Below are 27,021 nucleotides of genomic sequence, written 5' to 3'. Positions count from 1 at the left end.
AAATTTTTTAACAAACCCCAAGTAGTGATTAAAATTTGATAGTAGTTGCTATCCATATAACTTTTTAGGACAGTTGGACCAGTGGTGATTGATAGAAACAGGGATAAACCTCCCTTAGGTCTGCCTCGTCTACCAGGTATAGCAGGAGTAAAGAACGTTTTATAACCCAATAGATGAAGTTCTTCAATTGCCCATGTTTCCTGGATGGCAATGATAGAATGGGTCATTGCTGTTATCTGCCAGTGGGTGTCATTGATTTTTCCTGCAAGACCCGCCACATTCCAGGTAATAATCGAGCCTGGAATTTACCTAATTGGAGGAGATAGTGGATCATTTGAGAGTGCTGGGGTCAGATCAGTTGTGATAGTTTGTAGTGAGGGACCCGTTATATCTCCCATATTTTCTCTAGGTTCAGGGTGGACTAAAAGTTGTTCACCTGGAAGATGTAAATCGGATTCAGAGTTTTTCTCCCCGGAAATTCCCTGGGTACGTCAGTCTATATCATCTAAGCCTAGGAGGGCATGGTATCTTTGTGATAGTGAGGGTGAATATTGGTAAACCTCTTGGTTTCTATGGTGTTGAGAATCCCGTTGATATTTGGGTAATATCAGTGTCCATGGGTAGAAGTAATTTAATTGCCGAAGCTGTAACCCCAGGGTCTCATTTTACTGAGGCCAGTCATTTAGGTAGTTCATGACTCTAAAGTCTTTAAAGTTGATTATTATTACGTCTCCACTGCTGTCCTTTAGTCTCACACCCAACCATTTAGTCCTTCTCACATGAAGTATCTCTCCATTAATGTTAGGAGGAAGGGGTCTATTCCTTTTTAACCAATGTATAGATTTGTTTTTGAGGCTCGTATAGTCCTCATATTGGCCTGGGAGTAGTTCAGGAACCCCTGTCAGCACAGCAACATAGGGCCCTGATTCAGGCGGAAGCGTAATTTGGATCTCACGCCGAGTTCTGTTTACTGCCGTATTTTGGGCAATTGGATTCTTATTACCAGGTATAGGAATAACCTTATTTTTGACCATATTTCCCTCTATTCTAGTTTTATTTCCACCGTTAGGGTCGCTGTTTACTGAAGCAGAAATCTTGGTTTTAGCCTCAGTATTTTTTTGACCTGGTTGACTTTGAGATAAGGATGAAGGCTTTTTAAGCGCCGACTCAGGCTGTGGAGAATGTACCGTGTTTATGTTTTCAGAAGTAATTTTAGGATTTGTTTGACCTTTTGTTGTTTTAATACCAGATCTATTATGTTTATCGTGGGAAATTGATGGAATGGTGAGTTTCCTACATACTGTGTTCTTAGGTGTCTGTTTGGTGAGTTCCCTTGTAAGTTCTAAATTGGTTTGGGTTGTGCTTTCCAATTCTCCTAGCTTTTCTGTGATGATTTTTAACCTGTGTACTATGGGTAATATTAATGATTTAATTGAGTACTCAAGATTCCCAACTAATTCTTTGATTAAAGGGGATTGTACTATGTCATTAACTTGGCCCTTTGTCTCATTTAATGGTCGTTCTTTTTCTATATTTTTAACATTCCCTTCTTTGATATCCAATTTCTTCCTAGTCTTAGTCTTAGCGCTTCTACCTTGAAATATATCCACCCCTCGTTTCCTCTTTCTGCGTACGAGCTGGTTTTTGGAGGTTCTGGGGGAGAGGGTAAGTGGTTGAGGTAGTGTCAATGAGGAACCTTCAGCTGAAATCTCTAACGGGGTTTCCTTTTCTAAAAGATCTATTATTGGATAAGATAGGAGGATCTGTTCCCGTAATTGTAACGGGATACTAATATCACCTTCTTTGTCTTGACCATCAAGTTGATGTAGGGGGGACGCTACACCCCATGAGGCACTATTATCTTTGGTTAGTGGTGGAGAAACTGGCGTAGAGTGCAAGGAAGATAATTCCGTGATACTAGTATCCTTTAGGGAATGCTGTGTATGTGTTACAGAGGGGATACGTGGGAGGGATACAAATGATGGTAATAAGTACAAATACTTAGAGTTATTAGTTGTACCTGATAGGTTAATCATGGAAAGCGGGGGCAGTGACCCCACGGGTAACGAGAAACGGCGCTCGGTTTGCTCGATTGCCGTAGTCACTACTCCAATAGTCCTTTGAAGCATACGGTCAATTGCTGTCAAAGAGTGCGTATTGGACTTTACAAGTTTAGCCGGTTTTGAAGAGGGCATGATGATGGTACGAGGGGGGCTGAATAAGCACAAAAAATCAAAACAACTAATATATAGAGTTCTTACTATGTGGTATGGAGGAATCCTACGATGAAATCCGCATAAATCAGGGACCAAGGGGGGTGGCCCAGCCCAGCCTCCTTCGGCCCCCGAACGGCCACAAAACGGCCCGCCCTTTGCCCGGGCTTCGCCCTGTGCTCCCGCGCTGCGGGGGCTTCTGTCAGCTATGTAGTGAGCGAGGTGGGTGGGTCCGAGCTAGGGAACGCAGACCAGGTGTTACAGGTCACGCAGGGACTCCTGGATGATGGAGTCCCTGCAGCGTTCACAGTAGCCGGCTCTGCCCCCTTTCGCAGCCCACAGCACAGCGCCCGGTGTCACAAAGCTTCCGCCGGAGTCTCAGTTTCTGAAGCGGCACCCGCGCAGCAGGAGTGGCGAAGTGTGGGCTCAGTCCCGTTAAAATCCTTCGGCGAGGTCCTTCACAATCAAGGGTCCACAACAGTCTAAAGGTGCAACAACTTTATTGCTCCTTTGCAAAGTAATTACATGAGAGTACTCGTAACGAGAAAAGCATATTTTTATAACTGTTGGTTCTAAAAATAAAACAATATATCTGTGGATATAAAAACCATTGGCCTGGAATTCAGTCATTGAGTGTGTGAAACCTTTTGCTGATTGAGTGTGTACAACAAATGCTTTACACTGTCCTCTGGTACTGCCTTACTGCTCGACCAAGCTACCACTTTGGAGAGTAAGGTCAGTTCTGACTTTAGCCTCTGTTATACCTCTGGGGTTGGTGGACTCTATACACACTGTACTTCATTCTAGTCCAGTATATATAGAGCCACTTTCTCACACCTTCCAATCACCTGTCAACACTAATGCACGACAGGGGGTGAAGGAAAAAGAGCTGAAGACTAAAGAGCTCCAGAGTTCGAAAAGGAAGAAGTCATCAATGGTTGAAGCCGAGCAGCAAGGGCTCAAAGCCGGAATTGTGGCACTCCTACAAAGGAAGGAGTTTGACCACTCGTTAAAGGGGTTTTGCATCCCACTGAAGCCTCTGGCGCAGAGAGAATCTTAGGCTGGTCAACTAGACATCAAGGCACCTTTGATGCCGGAGCCACATGAAGAGAAGCAGGAGTAGTTCTTAGATTACAACGAAGACTATTCCACCGCACTTGAGGATCAAGACCAATAAAGCGAGATGTGGAAGGATCTCAACACCAACCCCCCTGAGGAAGGTTTTGACAACTACCTCTAGAGGCTATCGCCACTGTAATTTTTATCCCGCTAATTGCCTCATCCTCAGTGCACTTGGACAATTATGACCTTTGATTAGTGTCCAGTCTGTTTCTGATGCCTATCTAGTCATACAGATTTGTCTGCCAAGCAAGTTATGCTAGAATGTATTACATAAGTTTTGTAATGTTAAGAGTGCATTCTTACTTAAGTAGTCTATTTTGATAGTTACATCAGTTCTTTTTTCATTTCTCATTCAGTATGAAAACTGTCTCAAAAAATTTTACAAACACCAAAATACAGAGGTACTTCTGTACTTGGCCCGAGCACTTTTCAAATGTGGCAAGTTACAAGAATGCAAGCAGATTTTGCTGAAGGTAAGGAACACAATATTAATATTTTTATATCCTTGTGTCCTTAAATTACATTGAGTATGTTGGCTAACGAATGATGAGGTTGAGAAAAGGGTATCACGCGAAATTTAACGGATAACATAGTTCGGAACTGAAATGCTGAATACAGGAGATTACTCAAAATATATTTTGTTCTCGCAGACCACTAGGGGATTTGAAGAAGAAAAAAGCTAATGAGGGACAAAAACAAGAGGAAGCCTTTTAAAGGAGAGAGGTGTTCAATAGAGACAAAATTATATTCTGATGTTTTAAAACCAGTGATGTGCAAGAATTTCCCACTACTGGATTTTTAGAAAATCCAATTTTATAAAGTTGTCTGTCACTATGATCATGTAGGTATGTATGAGTTTTTAGGGAAGGAGCCCTGACCCTGGGTTCTGGTTTGCAGGGACCCAGTGCAAAGGTTAAGCCCTTCCAGCTATGATGTTTAGTGAATCTTGTCAGACTGCTTAAAATGCTGTAAAATTAGATTTTGAATTTGTAGTTGTCTATAGTTTAATTACCCGATGACTCCGGTGTTCTAACCATAGCTGTCTGTAGGATCCTATTAGACCTCTTAACAACATAGCACGTCCTTAGTAGTCACAATGCAAAATGTCTTAATGTTTACATCTAAAATCTGTTCATTGACTTGGTGTAATAAGCCACTTTTTGGATTTCTCAACAGGCTCGACATGTGGCACCCAGTGATACAGTTCTTATGTTTAATGTAGCTCTGGTGCTACAGCGGCTTGCCACGTCTGTACTGAAAAATGAGAAGAGTAACTTGAAAGAAGTATTAAATGCGGTAAAGGAACTGGAGCTTGCTCATAGGTAAATCCTTTGACCTACTCATAAGTAGAAAATAATTGACCCGTACTTCTCTTCTCTCGCAGAATTCGGGGATGGGATTTGGTTGACTGTGTGAAAGAATGCATGTCATTTTACACACATAAATGCGCAGTTATGGGAGTATGGGTGACTCAGCTGCTTGCAAATGTTATGCTTAATTCGACTTCCTAAACAGAAGGTGCAGTGCTTTGCTCTTGGGGTCCTGCTGCAGTACTTAATACTGAGACATGAGAACACTGTTGAGAAACATTGCTATCCCGCTAATATTCTAGGGTATACTTACACTGGTAGAATTTACAGATCACAAAATCTGAATTCTCAAATTATTATTGCAAAAGCTGGTACCCTTGAGAAAGTGAGCCTTAGAAGCTAAATCTGGAGGATGCTTCTGATTGCAGATTCCTCACTTTAAAAAACTCCCCAGATGCAAGATCAAAAAATCTTTTCCAACACTACTCCAATGCGCTTCGCCACTCCGTTCTTTTCATTCCTTTGCTTCCGACAATGGTCCGGAGGATCCTTGGCTTCCGACAAAGATCTGGAGCTCTGCTCTCAAATTTGTTGGCCTCCAATAAATCCAGTGTCCTAGGGAATGATGTCCACTCACCCCCATTCCTTCCCTGAAAATGCAGGTTTTTAACCATGCAGTAGGAATTTTGCTCTTTATAAGATATATCAAAATGAGATGTATTATATTAAGAGTCCAGGAGTTCCCTTATAGATTGACAAAGACTTACTATAGCAATCCCAAGGTGCTCTTCTAGGGGGTCGTGTGGTCGCACGACAAGTCGAGCTGCACAGCTTGTGCGTCCTTTCGATCCAAGAAGACCATTCGAGATCGGAGGGCCAGTCGACGCAACAAGGGGAGATCAGCTCCGGAGCCAGTGGATATCTTCGAAGGTCCATATGTCCCGGAGGAAGATTCCGATGATCTCCAAATCGTATCTGAGGCAGATGACTCCAATGACTCCATACCATCAGGTCAACACGTGAGTACAACTGCCCCTACCCCAGCCCCAACACCTAAACCAAAGGCAAAGGTCAAATCTCTGCCTTCGTGGCCCAGTTGAGACCGAAACACTGCTTCCAAAGCCCCGCAATCGAGCCCGGCTCCGAAGAAAATAGTAAAGCCTTCTGCGAGCTCCATACCGAGCAAACCGCACGTGCCGATACTACTAGCTCCCTCGGCACCTAAACCGAAAGAAGTCCCGGTTCCGAAGAACACTCAGAAAGCGTCAACTCCTAAGGACAAGACGTCTCCGAAACCAATGAAGCCTGTTTCTGACTCTTCCAAGCCGACCAAAACAGTTTCCAGCCCAAAATCTTTGGTGCCGAAACCTACAAAGCCTGCTTCCGATGCAGCCAAGCCCTCGAACCAGGCCTCGACTCAGAAAACATTACCTTCGGTGCCGAAAACTACGCCAAAGGATTCTATAGTAACTCCTAAGGCTAAAGACAAGCAAAAACCAGGCCTGGAGCCGAAAAAATCGGCGCCGAAAGCAATTCCTCAAGAAGAAGAGCTTTTTAGATCTGATCCTTTGCAAAAAAAGGATATACATAGATCCAAAAATAGGACATCTTTCCACTATGCCACATACGAAGAGGAAGCTAGATACAGCACCTTCAACTCCAGTGCCTGTCAAGAAGGATTCTGCTACATCACCTATGCACCCTTCTTCTCCTGTATCTCCGTTTTCACCTTCTATTCCTTTTAACATTTCACCTCAAATGTCACCTGTTCATTCACCACAAAATTCTCCACCTCCATCTTCACCTCTACACACACCTCCTCAGAATGATGATGAGTATAACCTAGGAAATGAGGGAGACCCAGGTGAGCCCTTTCCATACCTTAGTGATGCACCAGACTGGGAATATCCAAACCCACAAGCTGTACCGGATATCCCTGACCCACATACATATCCATCCAAACCATCTCCTCCTGAAGATAATATTGGGTTTGGACATCTACTCAATAGGGCTGCCCTCTATCATAATGTAACAATGCACTCCGATCAGGCAGAAGAAGATTTTTTGTTAGACACTTTTGAACACTCCCAAAAGTCTGTTCAAACATTACCTATGATTAAAGGGGTCATTAAGCATGCCCCGCAAGTGTTTAAAGATCCTGTACGAGCTAGGATCATAAACCCAAGAATATAAAAAAAGTACAGCCCTGCTCCTGGGGATCCTGCTTACATTAAAGGACAGCTACCCTCAGATTCCCTAGTCGTTTCAAACGCTAGAAAAAGAGCAAATTCACAGACATCAGGTGAGGCACCACCTCTTCATAAGTAGGGCTCCCGGTTTTCCGTTTTTACGGATATTTACATATAAATACAGACGGAAATCGATATTTCCTTTGTCTGTATTTATATTTAGAAACGGCAAAACACTGGCAAATGTTGCCGCGCTGCCGCTGCATGCTGTTTCCTTTGCATGCCCCTGGAAATTCATTTTAATCCCTTTCAATCAAGGTCTTTTAGCGCCCTCATGTGGACCTATAGGCACAGGGTCTTTCAGGGACGGCCGTACCCCTGAGCCAATCCTCGTCAGAAACTGTATTTCTTCTTTCCTTGCCCGGTTTGACATGCCTTCCTGCCACCATCCGCTTTTCTACCTGCACCGGCCCTTCTCTTGAAGTTCGGCATATTCAGGGCTCGCCACTCAAGCCCTGCACCAACACGCCACCGTTTCTACTGGCAAGGTTAAGTGGATTTCCCCTGCCCCACCTCCCCCATATGCCCCAGGCCCCGGCAGCAGCAGAGGATCGTATGCTCTGTCGTCATGTGGGTGAGGGGGAGGTGGGGGTTGTCAATGTTCTTAATTACTGTGTGCGATTGCCACAGGGTGCCTTGTGTCCCATAGTATCAGGTCTTGGCTAACCTCGCGCCACGGAAGACAGACTGGTGAGTTCGGTCCTTTTATGCCCCGTGTTTTGCAATGATTTGTTGAAGTTTGATAAGTTAACATATGTTGCCGAGATGGATGGACATTTTCAGACAACTGCAAAACTAATCAGCAGCTCTGAATCTCGCACTGTAAAATTTAGCAAAACCACATAATTAAAGCCCTAGTAAAACCAAACAAAAAAGGAAAACTTCAAGCAACTTTTAGACATTTGTAGTGTGTATAACGTGTGGAACCTCTGCTGAAGCCTTGTTTAAATGTACGTTTTTGAAACCCCACATGTGTCTCATAGTATCATTAAGGCTCGGAGCCTGCAGTGTCTTAAGAACAGAAAAGCTTAATAGTTTATAGTGGGTGTTGAGGGAAAGGGCCGGCCGTCGTGCCATTCCATGATTGATTGCCTACTTAGCATGAGGTTAACGAACGCGGGGGAGGGGGGGAGTGAGCGGGATAGGGGTCAGACCGACTCGAGAGCCAGGAAGGCCTGTAACAAGTCCTTTCACCCCAGTTTATGGATCTAGGCCCCCAGCTATTGGAATGCAGGCAAACACTTCCACTGTATGGGGAACCTTTCCCTACATCTGTGCAGAGGTATTCAAACTGGATCCCACTTTGTCTTTGTATTAATACCATAAGCCATACTCGAGGATGAACATCAAAAGACTTCTGCTCCAGCATGCGCAGGATCAAATTTTAAATGTTTGCATTAGTCATACATCTATTTTTCTCGCATTACTGTGATCTTGATGTTACTGCTGCATTTGAGTGCAGCCTAATGTTGTCAAGAGTTCCCATTATTTGTGACCAGCCATTATTTTACACTGCCATTCCTTGACCCAATGCGCGATCCTTGCTGAAACTGTGGCCTAATGGCACTTTAGTACGCCTTGAGACAGAACAGTGTATAGTTGAACACTACTTTCTACAGCATTTCACCACTAAACATTTATGAATAAAGCCTGCATCAAGTTAGGTTTTGTCTTTCATAGGGTGGTGTGCTGCAGGAACTTTTAAGTGAACATGAGCCGGGTGCCTATCAAAATTGTCTAATAGCACTATTCTTCACCTGCAAACAATGCTGCATCTTTCTACACTCTTGCATCCTCAAGCTGCACGCTATCTCAAGAAGTATTTCATATTTCTAAAATCGAACATGAACACTGATAGCTCTTATTGTCTCCTTTCCTTTTTTCTTCGAAATAGCTCTCTCCTTCCCTTTCATCTTCTGTATGCCTCCCCTCTCTGAACACTATCTTTGGAGCCACTTGCATGTCTGCCTTAATCTTTATTAATGCATTTTTGCTGGTGTGCATTGTCAGTTTAAATAAATGCGGAAAAATACTAGCTGTAGCGGCGTCTTTTGCGTGTGGCAAAAATAAATGTGGATAAATACAGAAAAAATGCCCTATGGATAAATACAGACGGAAATGGCAAAAAAATAAATACCATAAAACCGGGAGCCCTATTCATAAGGAATCAAAAATAATAGATGCTTCATGCAAAAGGATAGCTGCACAAGCTAGCAATACATGGCGTATAGCTAACACACAAGTCCTCCTCGCGAGATACGACAGGGCTCATTATGACCAGGTAGAAACCTTTTTACAACATCTTCCTGACCAATATAAAGCACAAGCAAATGACCTTATACAAGAGGGTAAGCTAATTTCAAATGCCTCAATCAAGTGCGCTCTTGATGCAGCAGACACTGCATCTAGGGAAATAAACACTAGTGTCCTCCTGAGAAGACATGCGTGGCTACGCATTTCAGGATTTAAGCAAGAGGTGCAAACAACCATCTTAAATCAACCATTTAACCAACCATTCAACCAACAACACTTGTTTGGTCCAGAGCTAGACATAGCATTTGAGAAAATGAAAAAAGACACTGATAGAGCCAAATCTATGGGAGCTCTGCAGTCCACTCAAGCAAGAGGCTCTTTTCGTCGCTCCTTTTACAGAGGAGGCTCCAAACAAACAGGAGCAGACATTTCAGCTTCCTTTAAAAACAATACGCAAACATCCTCCAATAGAGGATATTTTAGAGGAGGCTTCAGAGGTAATAAAAATAAAGGAAGAGGTCGAGGTAATAACAACAATCGAATCTCCTCCACCACTAAACAGTGACTTCCTTCAGCTCCCCCAACAGCATTCCACTCCTTTAAAGGGGAGATTAGCACAGTTCCTACCTGTCTGGAACTCCATCACAACAGACAAGTGGGTAAGACAGATTATCCAGTATGGTTGCTGCCTAGAGCTTACAGCTACCCCTCCAAATATACCACCCAGACAGCCTCCAATGTCCACAGAACATCTAACGCTGCTCCAACAAGAGGTTCTCTCATTGCTGCAAAAAGATGCAATAGATTTAGTTCCATTGCAACATCAAGGAACAGGGGTCTACTCACTTTACTTCTTAATACCCAAAAAGGATGGGACACTAAGACCAATTCTAGATCTAAGGCCTCTCAATCTGTATATAAACTCAGATCATTTTCACATGATCACTTTACAACAAGTGCTCCAATTGTTGCAACAAGGCAATTTCCTAACTACACTAGACCTCAAAGACGCCTACTTTCACATTCCCATACATCCTTCTCACTAGAAGTATCTCAGGTTTGTGCTAGAAGGACAACACTATCAGTTCAAAGTCCTTCCATTCGGGGTCACAACTGCACCACGAGTGTTTACAAAGTGCCTAGCAGTAGTAGCAGCACATCTCAGAAGACAACATATCCATGTCTTTCCATACTTAGACGATAGGCTCATAAGAGCCAAGTCATTCAACCAGTGTGTTCAACACACATCTCAAACATTGCACAACTTGGGGTTTACAATAAACCACACCAAGTCACATCTACAGCCCTGTCATGTACATTAATACCTAGGGACTACCATAAACACCAATACAGCTCTAGCTTATCCTAGTCCAGCTAGGACAGAGTGTTAAAGCCTTAGTCACAAGGTTTCAAAACCAACACTCTCTCCCAGAGTGTTCATGCAATTAATAGGCATGATTAATCTTGCATTTTTATTGTACCCTATGCAAGACTGCAAATGCGCCCATGCAGGAATGTCTAGCACATCCGTGGAATCGGGCACAAGGACAACTTACAGACCTGGTGTTGGTGGCCAGCCGCACACATCGCTCTCTGCAGTGGTGGAACACCAAAAACTTGTCCAAAGGGCGGCCGTTCCTCGAGCCTGTTCCACAGATAGTACTGACAACAGACGCATCCCTGACAGGATGGGGAGCACATCTGCTCCACCACACAACTCAGGGAAGGTGGATCGCTCAACAAAAGGTGCTTCACATCAATCACCTAGAGTTGCTGGCGATTTTCCTAGCACTGAAGTCCTTCCAAGTGTCATACGGAACAAAGATGTCTTAATCCGGACGTACAACATGACAGCCATGTACTACATGCAAAATCAAGGCGGCACACATTCTCTGCAGCTGTCCCAGCTTGCACAAAATATTTTGAGATGGGCCATTACACAAAAGATATATCTGCTTGCAGAACACCTTCCAGGAGTTCACAATCAGATAGCCGATCTGTTAAGCCGACACACAACAGATTCACGAATGGGAACTACATCTGCAAGTTCTTCAACCATTCTTTCACAAGTAGGGTCAGCCAGACATAGACCTGTTTGCCACACACGAAAACGCAAAATGACCAACCTTCGCCACCAGGTTTCCACACCCGCTGTCCAAGGGCAATGCAATATGGATGAACTGGTCAGGCAGATTTACGTACGCTTTTCCGCCAATCCCACTAATACCACTAGTAGTATGCAAGCTCAGACAACAGTCTCTCAAACTAATCCTGGTAGCTCCCACATGGGCACGCCAAACTTGGTTCACCACACTGCTAGAACCAAAAACTGTCTCTGACCCCATCCATGCTAACGCAGAACCATGGAGACATCAGGCATCCAGATCCAAGTCAACTGAATCTGGCGATCTGGCTCCTGAAGTCTTGGAGTTTGGTTACCTCAACTTGCCACCAGACTGAATGACTATCATTAAAGAAGCCAGAAGACCTACTACTAGAGCTTGCTATGCTGCTAAATGGAAGAGATTTGCCATTTACTGCGCTAATAATCAAATTGATCCTTTAGATGCTTCAATCAAAAATATCATCTGTTATCTTCTCCCTTTACAAAGATGTAATCTAGCATATTCATCTATATGTTTACATCTTGCAGCCATTGCAGCCTATCTACAAAACAGACAACATATGTCGTTATTTAGAGTACCTGCAATCAAAGCTTTTATGGAAGGATTAAAAATAATCATTCCTCCTAGGTTTCCACCCTCTCCAGGGTGGAACCTAAACATTGTTCTTAACAGGCTCATGGGGCCCCATTTGAACCTTTACATAAGTGTGAACTGCAATTGCTCACAAGGAAAACAGCTTTCCTTATTGCTATCACCTCTCTTAGAAGAGTTAGTGAGATTCAAGCTTTCACTATACAAGAACCATTTTTGCAATTACACCGTAACATGGTGGTTCTACGGACTAATCCTAAATTCCTTCCTAAAGTAATTACTCCTTTTCATCTAAACCAACCAGTAGAGTTACGAGTGTTTTTTCAAAACCCAGACTATGTAGCAGAGAGAGCTCTACAGACACTAGATGTAAAAAGAGCTCTTCTCTATTACATTGATAGGACCAAATCCTTTCGCAAAACAAAGCAACTATTTGTAGCTTTCTCTCCCCCACATAAAGGCAACCCCATTTCTAAATCGGGAATTGCAAGGTGGATTGTTAAATGTATACACATATGCTACCACATGGCAAAACGCACATTAACAGTTCCTCCTAGAGCGCTCTCCACATGCAAACTAGGAGCCTCCATGGCTTTCTTAGGTAACATTCCCCTAGAAGACATCTGCAAGGCAGCAACATGATCTACAACACACACCTTCACTAAACACTATTGTGTTGATGTACAAGCAAAGCAGCACGCTGCAGTAGGCCAAGCTGTCCTCAAAACTCTTTCAAACTACTGCAATGGATACAGGTGACCACCCCTAGGGGAGACACTGCAGCGCAATGGATGCAAAGTGTAGGATCTGCAGCTGATATGCCTCGAACGGAAAATGCTACTTACCAGTATGCATCTTTTCTTGGCATGTAGAGCTGCAGATTACTACACTCCCTCCCGCCTCCCCGGGACCTGTATCTGTTCCAGTTTTTATCTTAGATATACACGCATGGACATCCCTTCTTTATTTCTACTAACTCCATCATTTCCCATCATGGCGAAAAACAATCTAAGGATGGAGCCGATGCCCATGCGCACTATCGTCCAAGGGAGGAGAGTCACCTATCTCGTGACTACAAAGACTTCTTCCAAGACGACAACAACATGCAATCATCCGAGCCCAACAGCAGGTGGCGATCTAATGCAAAGTGTAGGAATCTGCAGCTCTACATGCCAAGAACAGATGCATACTGGTAAGTAGAATTTTCCTTATATATTTTTATGCACCTGAAACAAATCGTTCAGGTAAGGATGTTTTTAAATAAGAATACTTTTCTGTTCAAAAAGTCGACACCTAGTGCGAAATTGCTAGAAGCTGCAATGTTAATCATTGGGAGGAAAAGTCAATGCAGCATTCCGGTACAGTACAGTGACTTATGGGGCCAATCTCCAACAGTTAAGATGAGTGGTGGGCAAGCTCCAAGGCAGCACCAGCGGCACTAGTTTGGCCGGTTGTAGAGGTGCAAAACACTATCGGGTGCCCAATGTTACTCCATGGGGGATCGTTCTTTGCATAAAGAGGCTGCAGGCTAGGACTGGGAAGCCAGTCTGGCTGACCTAACAGGGGGGCTCAGGCCTCACTATGCTTGGGGACTTAGGGACACCTTTGGTCTTCTTTTCCACAGCCTAGGTGCTACGGGTGCAGAGGTGTCTTTAAGCATCAGGTTTTTCTTACTGGGAGCAGTGGCTGTAGAGGTGGCCTGTGTGCAGTGGCAGCAGGCGACAGCGGAGGGTCCACAAGGGTTAAGTTCTCCATGGGCTCGAGCTCTGAATGCTGAGAGACCACGTGGACAGTGTTGGCACACTTCAACTCGGGCTTGGAGCGACCGGTTCAGTAGTGTCATCGGGCATCTGTTTTCTGCAGGCACAAAGTCCTCGCAGGAGTCTTTGAATCTTTGGATGCCTGCAGGTTGCAGGGAAGCAGGTCCTCTACTTCTTGGGACATCATGGTTCCTGGGTAAAATGCTAGCAGGTCTCCCAGGCTGTAGGGACTCAGCAGCTGCATGACAAGTCGGATTTGGGCATAGTTGTTGAAGTCAGCAAGCAGGCAGACAGGGTTGGCGCATGGTCAGTTTCTGGGTCTTCAGTTTTTTCAGGATGCAACTCTACACATCCTTCTTTCAGGTCATCAGGATCTGTTTTCCTGTTGCTAGGGGCTCCCCTAAATACTGAATTTAGGGGTGTTAGGAGAGTGTTGGGTTGTAGCCAATGGACTACTTAGCCTTGGGAATCCAACACACCCTATAAGACCACTTCCTGTGGGGAGAGGGCATAACCCTGTCCCAGAGTTCCTCTGTTCGAGGCATGTGGGCTGCTGAATTCATATCTATAGCATAGATCGCCGCCTAGTGTTGGGTCCGGATGATTGCACATTGTTGTCCTGGAAGAGTCTTCGAAGTATCACGAGATAGGTGGCTCCTCCCCTGGACTACAGTGCGCATGGGCATCGACTCCATCCCCAGATTGTTTTTTTCCGCCACTGGGTTCGGATGTATATTCGTTATCTCCAGTTCGGAATCGATATAGACTTTTCTTAAGGCCTGAAGGCCTTTTTCATATACCGTCGGTATTGTTTTGCGCTCTGTGCCCAGCTCTGCTCCGGCTCAGTTCCCGAGTCGGACATCCCGAGGAGTCGCGTGGCTCTTCAGTGCTCGAGGCCCAGTCGACGCAGCAAGACTTTCGACGACACATCATGGAACGGAGCCAGTTCAAGAAATGTCCCGTGTGTGGATCGAAGTATCCCCACATCGACGTCTACCCGGTGTGCAACAATTGCCTATCGCCGGACCACGATGAAGCCAACTGTATGGCTTGGTCCCGGTTTCGAACGAAGAAGACGATTCGACTTCGGCGCGTGGCGCGCCTGGAGGCCCAGCAGTTGGCCCCGGCACCGGTGGACATCTTCGAGAGAGAAGAAGCAGACTAACAAGAAGTTCATATGCAGATTTCACCTCCGGCGGAGGTGTACGACTACGACGCGGACGTCGAAACGCTCGATGCAGAAGAAGTAGTTGACGAGGTAGGAGACGACAATGAGGCCTATAGGGCCATGGAAGATAGCTCAGGCAAAGAGCTATGCCCCGTTCGAACAATCACTAAGGCTCAGGTCGCGGGATCGCCACACGGCCTTACCCAAGACCTTACACCCAGATCCACGGCCTCGCCTACGGGTCCGGCTACAGACACTTCTGCGGAGCCGCCGTTAGTCAAAACGAAACCGAAAGTGAAACCTTCGGTGTCGACGAAAACGAAAGTGATGGAGACGCCGTCGAAACAGAAGACGTCTGTCCCTCTGGCCGCCTCCTCGTCTTCCGATACGTCGGGGCAGCCGAAGAAGGTTGTCGACCCGGTGAAGTCGAACAAAGGCGTCGAGCCAAAGTCGGTCAAGGGCGTCGATCCAAAATCGATCAAAGCTGTCGAGCCGAAGACTGGGGCCCCACACCCGGGAGTCAAGGCCGCCGACCCGAAGTCGTCGGCGCCGAAGGCCGTCGACGCGGAAGGAGGACACGGCGCACCTAAGAGGGCTGATCCTGTACCTCGGCCGGAGAAGACCAAGACATCAACGCTCGAGTCTTCACATGCTGTCGGGTCGACGAAACCGTCCGCTTCCTTTACGAAGCAGGTGTCGGACTCACTGCAACGCATCAGGAACAACGCGTCCGTGGTCAATCCGAAGGATGCCACAACCCCGAAGCAGGCTGCCAAAACGCCAAAGTCTTATACGCCACTCCTGTTTACGTTGCCTCCGAAGGCCTTCGCACCGAGGTCGGTCGCCACAGCGCCCGTGCAATGGTCTGCAGGGTCGAAGCCTTCTCAGCAGCTTGGAACCTTGAAGCATCGACAACCCTTGATGGAGGAGCAGTCGGAACACTTTATCGACGCCGACACCGGTAAACTTACCCTCTACAAGAGAAAGATCACGGCGACACAGCCTTTGGAGTCCTACACAATTCCTTTGAAGCGCAAGAAGCCTTCTACAGATTCCCCGGTTCTGGTTGAGCCACTTGCTCCACGGACTCCAAGAGTTGCTACACCCTCACCCACTTATTCAGATGTGGAGGCTGGGGAGGGTGATGACGAGGAGTATAACTTTCCTGCCAACACTGATCCTGAGGATCACCAGGACTCTTGGGCAGATGCAGGGGACCCAGGGGATCCGCAAACTGCCCCGGACACTCAGGTGTACAATATCAAACCCTCTCCCACTGAGGATTCTGCGGCATTTAATGCTCTAATTGAGAGGGCGGCTAAAAACCACGACGTGGAGCTGCACGCTGACCCTATTGACGTGGACTTCCTTTTTGATACCTTTTCCACGGCAGAAAAAACTGTCAAAACTTTCCCTATGTTGAAAGGGGTTCTAAAACATGCTGCAGACATTTTTAAGGAACCCACACGTGCCAGGGTGATCAACCCTAGAATTGAAAAGAAATCTAAACCGGCACCTGGCGACCCTACCTACATCAAGGGCCAGTTGCCATTGGACTCTCTGGTCGTTTCTAATGCCCGGAAGAGGGCAAATTCGCAGACCACTGGTGATGCTCCTCCCCTGACAAGGAATCTAAAGTGCTGGAGGCATCAGGGAAGAGGGTGGCGGCTCAAGCAGCCAATATCTGGCGTATTTCAAACACTCAGGCGCTCTTGGCCAGATTTGACAGGGCTCCCTATGACACAGTAGAGACCCTGTTACATCTACCAGACCAGTATAAAGAGGCGGCGGAGATGCTCATTCAGGAAGGGAAGCTCATCTCCAACGCTTCTATTAAATGTGCACTGGACGTGGCGGACACCGCGGCCAGGGCCATTAACACCAGTGTGATGTTGAGACGTCAGGCATGGCTCAGAATCTCCGGTTTCAAGCCGAAGATACAAACCACCATCCTCAATCAGCTGGTAAACCCTGATAGGTTATTTGGTCCTGAGGTGGATACCACTCTGGAAAAATAAAGAAGGATACCGAGACTGCAAAGTCCATGGGAGCTCTCCAGTCCCAACAGTTTAGGCAGTACTTTTCGTCGCTCAGGCAATAGAGGTGTTTCCAGAGGCCAGATGTCCCAGCAAACACAATACACTAAAGGAGGGGCGCAGTCCTCTTCACCAAGCAGAGTAGAGGCGGCTATCGAGGCAACAGTGCCAAGGGCAGGGGCCGTGGAAATAAAAACTCCCGTTCCTCTGCCCCAACAAACAGTGACGCCCTGCCACTGCCCCCCGACCATACCACACCTGTCGGGGGGAGACTCCAGCAGTTCCTGCCAGTCTGGAAATCCATCACCACAGACAGGTGGGTCAGGAAACTTATCCAGTTCGGTTATTGTCTGGAGTTAACATCCACTCCACCCAACATACCACCAAAACACCGTCCTATGTCCACAGAGCATTTGCACTTATTGCAGCAGGAGGTACTTGTCATGCTGCAAAAAGGGGCAATCGAGCTCGTGCCGGTGGAGGAAGAAGCGCAGGTGTGTATTCCCTGTACTTCTTAATCCCGAAAAAGGACGGGTCCCTCAGACCCCTACTTGACCTCAGACCCCTAAACCAGTATATTCTCTCAGAACATTTTCACATGCTAACGTTGCAGCAAGTTCTTCCGTTGCTCAACCAGGGAGACTTCCTCGCAACCTTGGATCTCAAGGATGCATATTTTCACATTCCACTACATCCATCACACCGAAAATACCTCATTCACCATTCAGGGTCGGCATTATCGGTTCAAGGTCCTACCTTTCGGGGTGACCACGGCACCCAGGGTGTTCACAAAATGCCTGGCGACAGTGGCTGAGCACCTCAGGAGGCAGAACGTTCACGTTTACCCTTATCTGGACAACTGGCTTGTCCAAGCAAAGTCGGCCCGCTGTGCGCCGCCAACATGTCCCACACCATTCACCTTCTTAACAATCTGGGATTCTCACTAAACTATCCCAAGACGCACCTTCAGGCAGCCCATGTGCGGCAGTATCTGGGCGCGACGATAGATACTCTGGCAGCCATGGCTCAGCCGAATTCTGTGAGGATCGACATCATTCAGTCGCTCATCCGGAAGTTCAGACCGCAACACTCGCTTCCAGCAAGAGTGTTCATGCAGTTGATAGGCATGACGGCCTCCTGCATCTTCATTGTCCCTCACGCGAGGCTACATATGCGTCCGCTTCAGGAGTGCTTGGCACGTCAGTGGAATCAGGCTCACGGACAGTTAAAAGACTAGTGTTGGTGAGCGGTCGGGCATACAACTCTCTGCATTGGTGGAATCCACACAACCTTTGCAAAGGCCGACCGTTCCAGGAGCCTGTGCCACAAATTGTCCTGACGACGGACGCATCTCTCCAGGGTTCGGGAGCTCATATACTCCACTCCACGGTGCAGGGACTATGGACTACGCAGCAAAAGAAGATACACATCAACTACCTAGAACTGATGGCAATCTTCATGGCGGTGAAGGCATTCAAAGTACATCTGTGCAACAAGGTCGTGTTGATCCAGACGGACAACATGACAGCCATGTACTACATTCAGAAGCAGGGAGGTACACACTCTCCACAGTTGTCTCATCTGGCTCAGAGCATGTGGAAGTGGGCCATTCAGAGGAACATCTTCCTCATGGCGGAACACCTCCCGGGCAAGGACAATCAGATGGCGGATCAGCTCAGCAGGTACAGCCACCAAATGCACGAGTGGGAGATACATCCATCAGTACTCCACCCGTACTTCCAGCAGTGGGGTCATCCAGAGATAGACCTGTTTGCCACAAGGGAAAACGCAAAATGCCAACACTTTGCCGCCAGGTTCCCTCATCCACAGTCGCAGGGCAATGCAATATGGATGAACTGGTCAGGCAGATTTGCGTACGCTTTTCCCCCAGCACCTCTCATACCGCTGGTGGCACGAAAGCTAAAGCAACACTCGATGACACTCATCCTGGTTGCTCCAACGTGGGCACGCCAACCATGGTACACCACGTTTCTAGAACTCTCCGTGGTACCGCATCAAAGGCTGCACCTCACGCCCAGACTTTTGACGCAGAGCCATGGCGACATTCAGCACCCAGACCCGCAACAGCTCAACCTGGCGATCTGGCTCCTGAAGTCTTAGAATTTGGCTACCTTAACTTGCCTCCCGACTGCATGGATATCATACGGGAGGCAAGAAAGCCCACCACCAGAGCTTGCTATGCAGCAAAATGGAAGCGGTTTGTCATTTACTGTACAGAACACAACATCAACCCGCTAGATGCATCCACTAACAACATCATCTGTTATTTGTTACATCTTTACAAATGCAAGCTGGCATATGCTTCCATTCGGATACACTTATCCGCCATAGCGGCTTATCTCCAAAACAGGCAGCATCTCTCCGTTTTCAGAGTGCCTACCATTAAAGCCTTCCTAGAAGGACTAAAACGGGTCATCCCTCCCAGGACCCCGCCAGCTCCTGTATGGAACCTTAATGTGGTCCTCACCAGGCTGATGGGCCCACCTTTTGAGCCTCTGCATTCATGCGAGATTCAGTTTTTAACATGGAAAGTGGCTTTTCTAATAGCCATTACGTCTCTGAGACGTGTTAGTGAGCTCCAAGCGCTCACTGTACAAGAGCCATTCATACAAATTCACTCGAACAGGGTGGTGCTGCGCACTAACCCTAAATTTCTTCCTAAGGTGGTTTCACAGTTCCATGTCAATCAGACCATTGAACTGCCCGTGTTCTTTCAAAACCCAGAGACAGTAGCCGAAAGAATGCTCCACACTCTTGACGTCAAATGAGCTTTGATGTACTACATCGATAGGACCAAGGATTTTAGGAAGACACAACAACTCTTTGTTGCCTTTTCGGCCCAGCACAAAGGCAACCCCATTTCCGAAGAAGGTATAGCCAGGTGGATCGTTAAGTGTATTCAAATTTGCTATCACAAGGCTAAGCGCACTTTAACGGTCCCCCCCCCAGAGCCCACTCCACCCGCAAGTTGGGGGCCTCCTTGGCTTTCCTTGGTAATATCCCTTTGGAAGACATTTGTAGAGCAGCCACATGGTCTACACCACACACATTTACTACACACTACTGTGTAGATGTGCACTCCAAGCAGCAAGCAGCTGTAGGGCAGGCTGTTCTTAAGACACTTTTTCAAACGTCTGCAGCTGGCACAGGCGGCCGCCGTTAATGGAGGGACTGCTATATATTCTATGCTATAGATATGGATTCAGCAGCCCACATGCCTCGAACTGAATATGCTACTTACCAGTATGCATCTGTTCTTGGCATGTAGGGCTGCTGACATTCATATCGCCCGCCCTCCTCCCCGGCGCCTGTAGCGGCTGCAGAATTCAAACTTACTCTTAGCATGGTCATCGCTCACACTGTTACACTCCATCTTCGCCACAATGGCTAAAAACAATCTGGGGATGGAGTCGATGCCCATGCGCACTGTAGTCCAGGGGAGGAGCCACCTATCTCGTGATACTTCGAAGACTCTTCCAGGACAACAATGTGCAATCATCCGGACCCAACACTAGGCGGCGATCTATGCTATAGATATGAATGTCAGCAGCCCTACATGCCAAGAACAGATGCATACTGGTAAGTAGCATATTCAATACTTTGATTTAACAGGTGTTTGCACTATCAATGGGTCTGTAAAAGGAGATGTGAAGCAAACTTCCTGTTTCTGACTTTCAGCAGCTTCTAAAATAGCCTGTTAAAGAGACAGGGGTCCTTTAAGTGTTTAAAATTACTGCAGATCACAAATTATTTTGGCGTTTGTGTCATGGAGGTTGTGTTTTGAGTGATGTGAACGTATTGTTACTCTAGTCTTGAAGAAAGAGGTTGGCTTTTATTTGCTCTAGTCTTGTTACTCTTAACTTTTTTAAAGATGAAGTCTCTTATAAAGAGCACCTGAACCACCACTTGGATGTCTTTGTGTGCAATTTAAAAAAAATATATATCACAGCAAAACTGGAAAACATTTAGTAAACTAACTAGTAAAACATTAATATCGAAAATGTAAAGAGAGGATTGAAGAGAACTCATTTCATCTAGTATTTGTGGAAGATATGTGTATTTAAATTTCACCTGATAGTGTCAAGCATGGGTAAAAATTCTGATGTTACAGGCTAAAAAGTTCCAAGTGCCGATTGAGAGATTTTTAAGTTTTACCTTCTGACCAATTCTTTTAACCACAGATTCCCCACCTTCAGAATATCCAAGTCATCAGACTAGATCCAGAAAGTTCTCCCAGCATTGACTCCTGCAGGTGGTACAGTGGCAATCTTGCACGCCCCAGAAGTGAGGGGACTGAGCCGCATATAGTGTTCTGATGTCAGTTCTTCTCTTTCAATACCATTCAACGTAGATCTGCTCTGTTTTCTGGTGACTCTCAAAATAATTTAAAGCCAATGGATGATGTTTCAGCTGAAAATGACAGGTTTCTAACGATGCCATTAGTTCAGAAAGCAAATGTCTCACAGACCTGAACAACCTGTGCCTTGGGTGCATGGGCTCCAGGAACTTCCAGAAGTCATGTGAAAAGTGCAACACCATGTACCTGAAAGTTAGCAGGGAGTGGGAAGCCTGGCTGTATGTCACTGAAGAGAAGAGGTGGTGTTTGAAGCTGTGGGCCCACTTCAAGTCATGGAACCACTCCTGATCATGAGGCCGGGCCAGAGCAAAAGTCCCATTCTCATTCAAAGTCTTCAGGTAAGTCGAAAACATACCACAAACACAAGAATGCCAAGCTGGGATCAATTCCATTCTACCACATGATCTCAAATGAGAGATTGGGAGGGTGACACTCAAAGAGTCCTGCGCCTCCAGTGTCTTCTGACACTGATCCAGTCCCTCAGCTAATCCTAGCATGCCCTGAATTTATTTCCCAGGTCATTCTCAGCCGTGCAGTAGATGGAGGCTCCTCTTGGACCTCTCAGCTGCCTTTGACACAGTTGACCATGACAATCTTAAACAAAGACTCTATGAAGCCGGCATAGAGGGAACTGCTCTGGACTGGATCACTTCCTACCTTCAAAACCGAACTAATGTCGTCCATACCCCACCTTTCTCGTCCAAACCGTGCTCCACAAAAGCAGGGGGCCCTCAAGGTTCTATCATCTCGCCCAGGCTTTTCAACATCTACATGAAGTCATTACCTGTACTGATCAATAAATTTTACCTCGTGCTATAACTATGCAGATGACACGCGAATACTCCTTCAACTGGAATGCCCCAAAGACCTTAGAAAATCACCAATTTTCAGCTGTCTCAGGGCCATGGATCAGTGGATGACTTGGAGCCATCTCCAATGGAATGCTTCAAAAACTGAAATACTCGCGTGTGGCAATTGGAAACATTACAACCCGATTGCCGCATGGCCTAATGAACTGGGATCACTGCCTAAAGTATCTAAGGAAGTAAGAAACCTCGGAATGAACATGGACTCCAAGCTAACGATAAATGCCCAAGTGGATAAACTAGCAAAATCAAGCTTTGTCACTATAAAAACACTGCGACAAATTTTCCCTCATTTGGGATTTCCACACAAGGTCCAAGCTACCATCTTTCTTGTTCTGTCCAAACTCGATTACGCCAATAGCCTCTACCACGGATCACCTTTAATGACCATGTTTATTTACGGGTTTGTAACGCGCTCGAATCGACTCCTTCCGGAGTATCTCTGCACACACAAAACTAAACAGACATAGACCAGGAGCACAGTTGTAAGCAATCAGTATGGAAAATTAAGTAAATTAGGTCTGGAACAAAAACGTTTTCAGTTGTTTCCTAAAGCTCAGATGTTCTGAGCATTGCCTGAGCGCGAGAGGGAGCTTATTCCATAGCGTGGGCCCGACGACGGACAAAGCCTTGCCGCCCTGTCTGGCCTTCCTCGCGGCTGGCACTCTCAATAAAAGCTGGCTGCTAGACCTAAGAGACCGGACAGGGTTATATGGGATACATTTTTCTGTCCAGTAATATGGCCCTAGTCCATTTAGGCTCTTATGAATTAGGCAGCAAATTTTAAACTTAACACGGTTTCGAACTGGAAGCCAGTGTAATTTGTCCAGGAGGGGTTTAGATGGTGATCTAGACGGGGCGTTTAACACCAGCCTAGCTGCCGTGTTTTGCACCACCTGGAGTTTAGCTAGTACTCCCTCATTGGCTGACAGCAAGAGTCTGTTACAGTAATCAAAACAGCTCAATATCAGAGCCTGCACCAAGGTTTTTCTAGTAGAGTCAGGCAACAGGGGAAAGACTTTCCGCAGGAGACCGATGGAGTGGAAACATGAGCCCACCACCCAGTTGCCATGCCATGAAAAGATTACAACGGATTCAGAACTCGGCTGCCAGACTACTTTTGCATATCAAACCGCGTGATCACATCTCCCCTGCCTTGAAAGCCCTGCATTGGTTACCGGTTGCCAGAAGATCCACGTTCGAGCTGATTTGTATTACCCACGAAGCAATACATGGAAGGGACCCACTCTTCATCCGGAATAAAATCACCAAAAGCATTCAACTAGGAAACCTCCGCTCTAAAGGAGCATCTCGCCTCAAAATCCTACCATTCAAGAAAAAAAACATGGGTGGCACATCCTTCTCTGTTCAAGCAGCCAAACTATGGAACTCTTTACCCCCCCAACATAAGGTCCACTAACAACCACCTTATCTTAAGAAAACTACTCAAAATGTGTCTCTTCCCCACATAAGCACCATACGCAAACAGAAATTTACAGCATATCCCTCTGTATATAAGCATTTGTTTTCACTATAGATATGTAAATATCTTTGTGTACTACTTTGTATAAACATGTAAAACAATTATGTTGAGAGAAAAAAAAATCATCTTTGGTCTACATGTACATACTTCCAGTGTGCATCTATGTACCTTCCATGTGCTGGATCTGTGTGTCTGTTACTTTTCTCCTGAAAAAGCCTATCCAATGCACTACCCTATTTCTCATCCTGTGCCTCCTATCAGTATCTTTAATCTACATATACTTACCTCCTTTATGCATCTATATACTTTCAATGTACTTATGAATCTATATATTCATCACTTTCTTCTAATTTAGCATTTCCAATGCATTACCCTATTTCTCGGCCTATACTTCGCTCAATATATCTTCTAGCCCAACCTTCTGACTCATCTCAAACTTTTCTACTACTCTTTCCAATGCACTGCCCTAGCTCTCATCCTATACATCGATTAATATATCCTCTACATCAACTCTCTCATTTTTCCTAAACCCCATACCACTACTAGGATCGCCCAAATAACCCTTTTTAGACTCTCTCCCAAAAAACAAATCCTACACTCTTTTATCCCTCCACTATCCTTTTCAATCAGGATTAACAGACTAACATGTTCACTTCTCAAATTCCATATTCAACTATACTAATTCACCACTAATCCTCTATAGGGTTCCAGAGTAGTGTGCTACTCGCCAATAAAGAGTCTCAACACCCCATCAGGTTTACAAGTGCTATATAAATGCAAACCTTTTTCCTTTTCTACCCCTCCCCAACCCTTCTCAATCCAAATAAATGACTAATATATCCACCACTAAAATTACTCTCATGTTTCACCATCCTGATGGGTTCCAGAGTAGCGTGCTACTTGCGCTTCAAAACCCCATCAGGGGTAGCAAGCGCTAAATAAATACAAACCTCTTTCCCTCTTCTATCCTGCCACCTCCCTTCTCTTCCCAAATAACTGAATAACATATCCACTACTCAAATTACTTCATATTTTACTATACTAATTTTCAACACTAATCCTTCATGTGTTCCAGAGTGGCGTGCTACTCGCCAGAAAAGCGCTTCAACAAAGTGCTATATGAATGCAAACCTTTCTTCCCCTTTTATCCGTCCGCTATCCTTCTCACTCCAAATAATCTGACTAAATATACACCACTGAAATTACTTCATATTTCACCATATTAATTCACCACTAATCCTTTATGGGCTTGCTGAATAGCGTGGGTCAACAAGCGTTATATAAATACAAACCTTTTTCCTCCTCTATCCTTCTGCTATCATTCCAAATCCAAATAACTGACTAACCTATTTAACACTTAAAATGTACTTGCATGTTTCACTATACTAATAAAACACTAATAGTCTATGGGTCCCGGAGTAGCATGTTACTCGCCGAAAAAGCGTTTTGACGCCTCGTCAGGGGTAGTAAGCGCTATATAAATGCAATTACAATACAATACAATTCAATACAATATCAAAGGTGTCAGGGGCTTTGAAGCTCCTGGCCTTGGTATGCTAAATTACTAGCCATCCGGCTGGAGAAGGTGTGACGCATGCATTGTTTCTGGCCTCCGAGAACGTGCCTTCTTACCTACAGGGGATCAGAAACATGTCTGTGGTTGGAGGCTGGACAACACTAGTCAGCCAGCACACTAGATAGTGATTGTTTTCAAAGGGCACCACTAAAGTGCCCTCGGGTTGCATGCCATCATAAATGTTGTACTGGCATCAGGCAGATTTATTAAGACAAGGTGTTTGATACCAAACACAATAGGTTTCAGTGAAGCCATCATGTAGCTGAGGAACCTTTGATGACCAGTGCCTGGTACATGCACTTAAAATGGCTTCCCTGTTCACTTGTACCATCTAATAATTGAACTAGAAAGCACAGGATCGTGTCTGCTCGTGAAGATATGCCCTTGCATGTGATATAATGCACCCTGCCATAGGGCTACAAGGCCTGCTGTAGGGGTGACTTACATATAGTGCATGCAGTGATATTGGCATGGAACACAGTGAGTGTGCCATGTGGTGTTTTCACTCGTGATTTGCATCCTGATTCTGTCATGGCAGGCTGCGTGTAATTTGTACGGGGATCCCTTAGGGTGGCATAATACAGGACCACCTTTGAGACCCATGCCCTAGGTACCAGGGGTACCACTTACTAGAGACTTAAAGGTGCGCCAACGTCTGTGCCAATTGTGTGACAATTAGAAAATGTTACCTTGTTTTAGGGAAGGAGCCCTGACACTGGGTCTGGTTTGCAGGGACCCAGTGCACATCAGTCGAAAAACATCTGTACCAGTGGCAAAAAGTGGGGGTGACCGTGAAAAATGGGACACTTTCCTACAGTTTGCACATTGAGTGCCTGCACTTGACATCTGCCAGGCTGCGACAAGGGCATCCGTTTACTCCTTCACGAAGCAATATTGCCCTGACAGCCAGGCCCGGCGGGGAGGGACATTTGAGCCCAAAACACAGACCCTCCACCTTGGGGATGTACTGCTTTGGTATCTATTCTAAGGTGAGGAATCTGTGTTTAGATGTATCCATCCGAAGAGCAAATTACTCCCTTTCTGTAACTCCCTAACTGCAGATTCCTCACTGCCTTCCCACTTCCCTATTCTGTGGAATGGTTTGTATTCATCTTCTAAAGTAGGGCTCAAGTTAGGATTTTGCACACTGGTACTAACAATTATTCAAGCTCTTCATCTGATGGAACGGAAAGAAATAAGAAATTGACGTCAGCGTGCCGGGTGGCGTTTATGAGCAGCTCCTCTCTGTCACTTCTAGGGTGGTACAGAGCCAGTGTAGACCCACCCAAAATCATTGCTGGGAAGGGTTACTAGATCCAGTCTGGCACCTTGGTAGTATTCTAGGGTGAGAAATCTGTAGTTTAACTATCCACCAAGAGCATAACTTAAGGGTAAGTAACTTCTTTTAAGTCACCCCTACAGCTGGCCTTACGGCCCTAAGTCAGGGCGTATTATAGCCCATGTGAGAACATATCTGCATGAGCAGATATGCTCCTGTGCTGGCCAGTTCAATTACTGACAGTACAAGAGAACAGGGAAGCCATCTTAAGGTATGTACCGAGCACTAGTTAAAATGAGTTCGACAGCTACACAACAACTTCACTGAACCATATGTTGTTTGGTATCAAATACCTCGTATTAATAGACCCACCCTGATTGCAGTGATGGATTTATTAATACGTATACCCAGAGGGAACCTTAAAGCTGTCCCTGAACTCCACCAGCCTTCTGGTGTGACTGGTCCGGTCCAGCCAGCCACCAAAGATGGGTTTCTGACCCTCCAGGAGGTCAGAGGTCAAACAATACCTGCTCTGGGGAGAAGTGTTGTCAACTCCTCCTTAGGAAGGCTGGTAAATTGGCATATCAAGGCAGGAGGATTGAAAGGCCTCT

General features: G+C 45.9%; 1 protein-coding gene across 1 annotated transcript in view; it reads left to right on the top strand.

Annotated features, from left to right (window-relative positions):
• CTR9 (CTR9 component of Paf1/RNA polymerase II complex) overlaps positions 1 to 27,021 on the top strand; it is a 263,261-nt gene that overhangs the window by 179,264 nt on the left and 56,976 nt on the right. Inside the window, exons 17-18 of the mRNA XM_078680945.1 lie at positions 3,692 to 3,808; positions 4,512 to 4,657. Of these exons, the coding sequence (XP_078537071.1) occupies positions 3,692 to 3,808; positions 4,512 to 4,657 (263 nt within the window). The remainder of the gene's footprint in view (positions 1 to 3,691; positions 3,809 to 4,511; positions 4,658 to 27,021) is intronic.

The sequence above is a fragment of the Lissotriton helveticus genome, chromosome 3_1, assembly GCF_964261635.1.
Source record: "Lissotriton helveticus chromosome 3_1, aLisHel1.1, whole genome shotgun sequence".
Lineage (NCBI taxonomy): Eukaryota > Metazoa > Chordata > Amphibia > Caudata > Salamandridae > Lissotriton > Lissotriton helveticus.
This window is presented reverse-complemented; position numbering and strand designations above follow the sequence as displayed.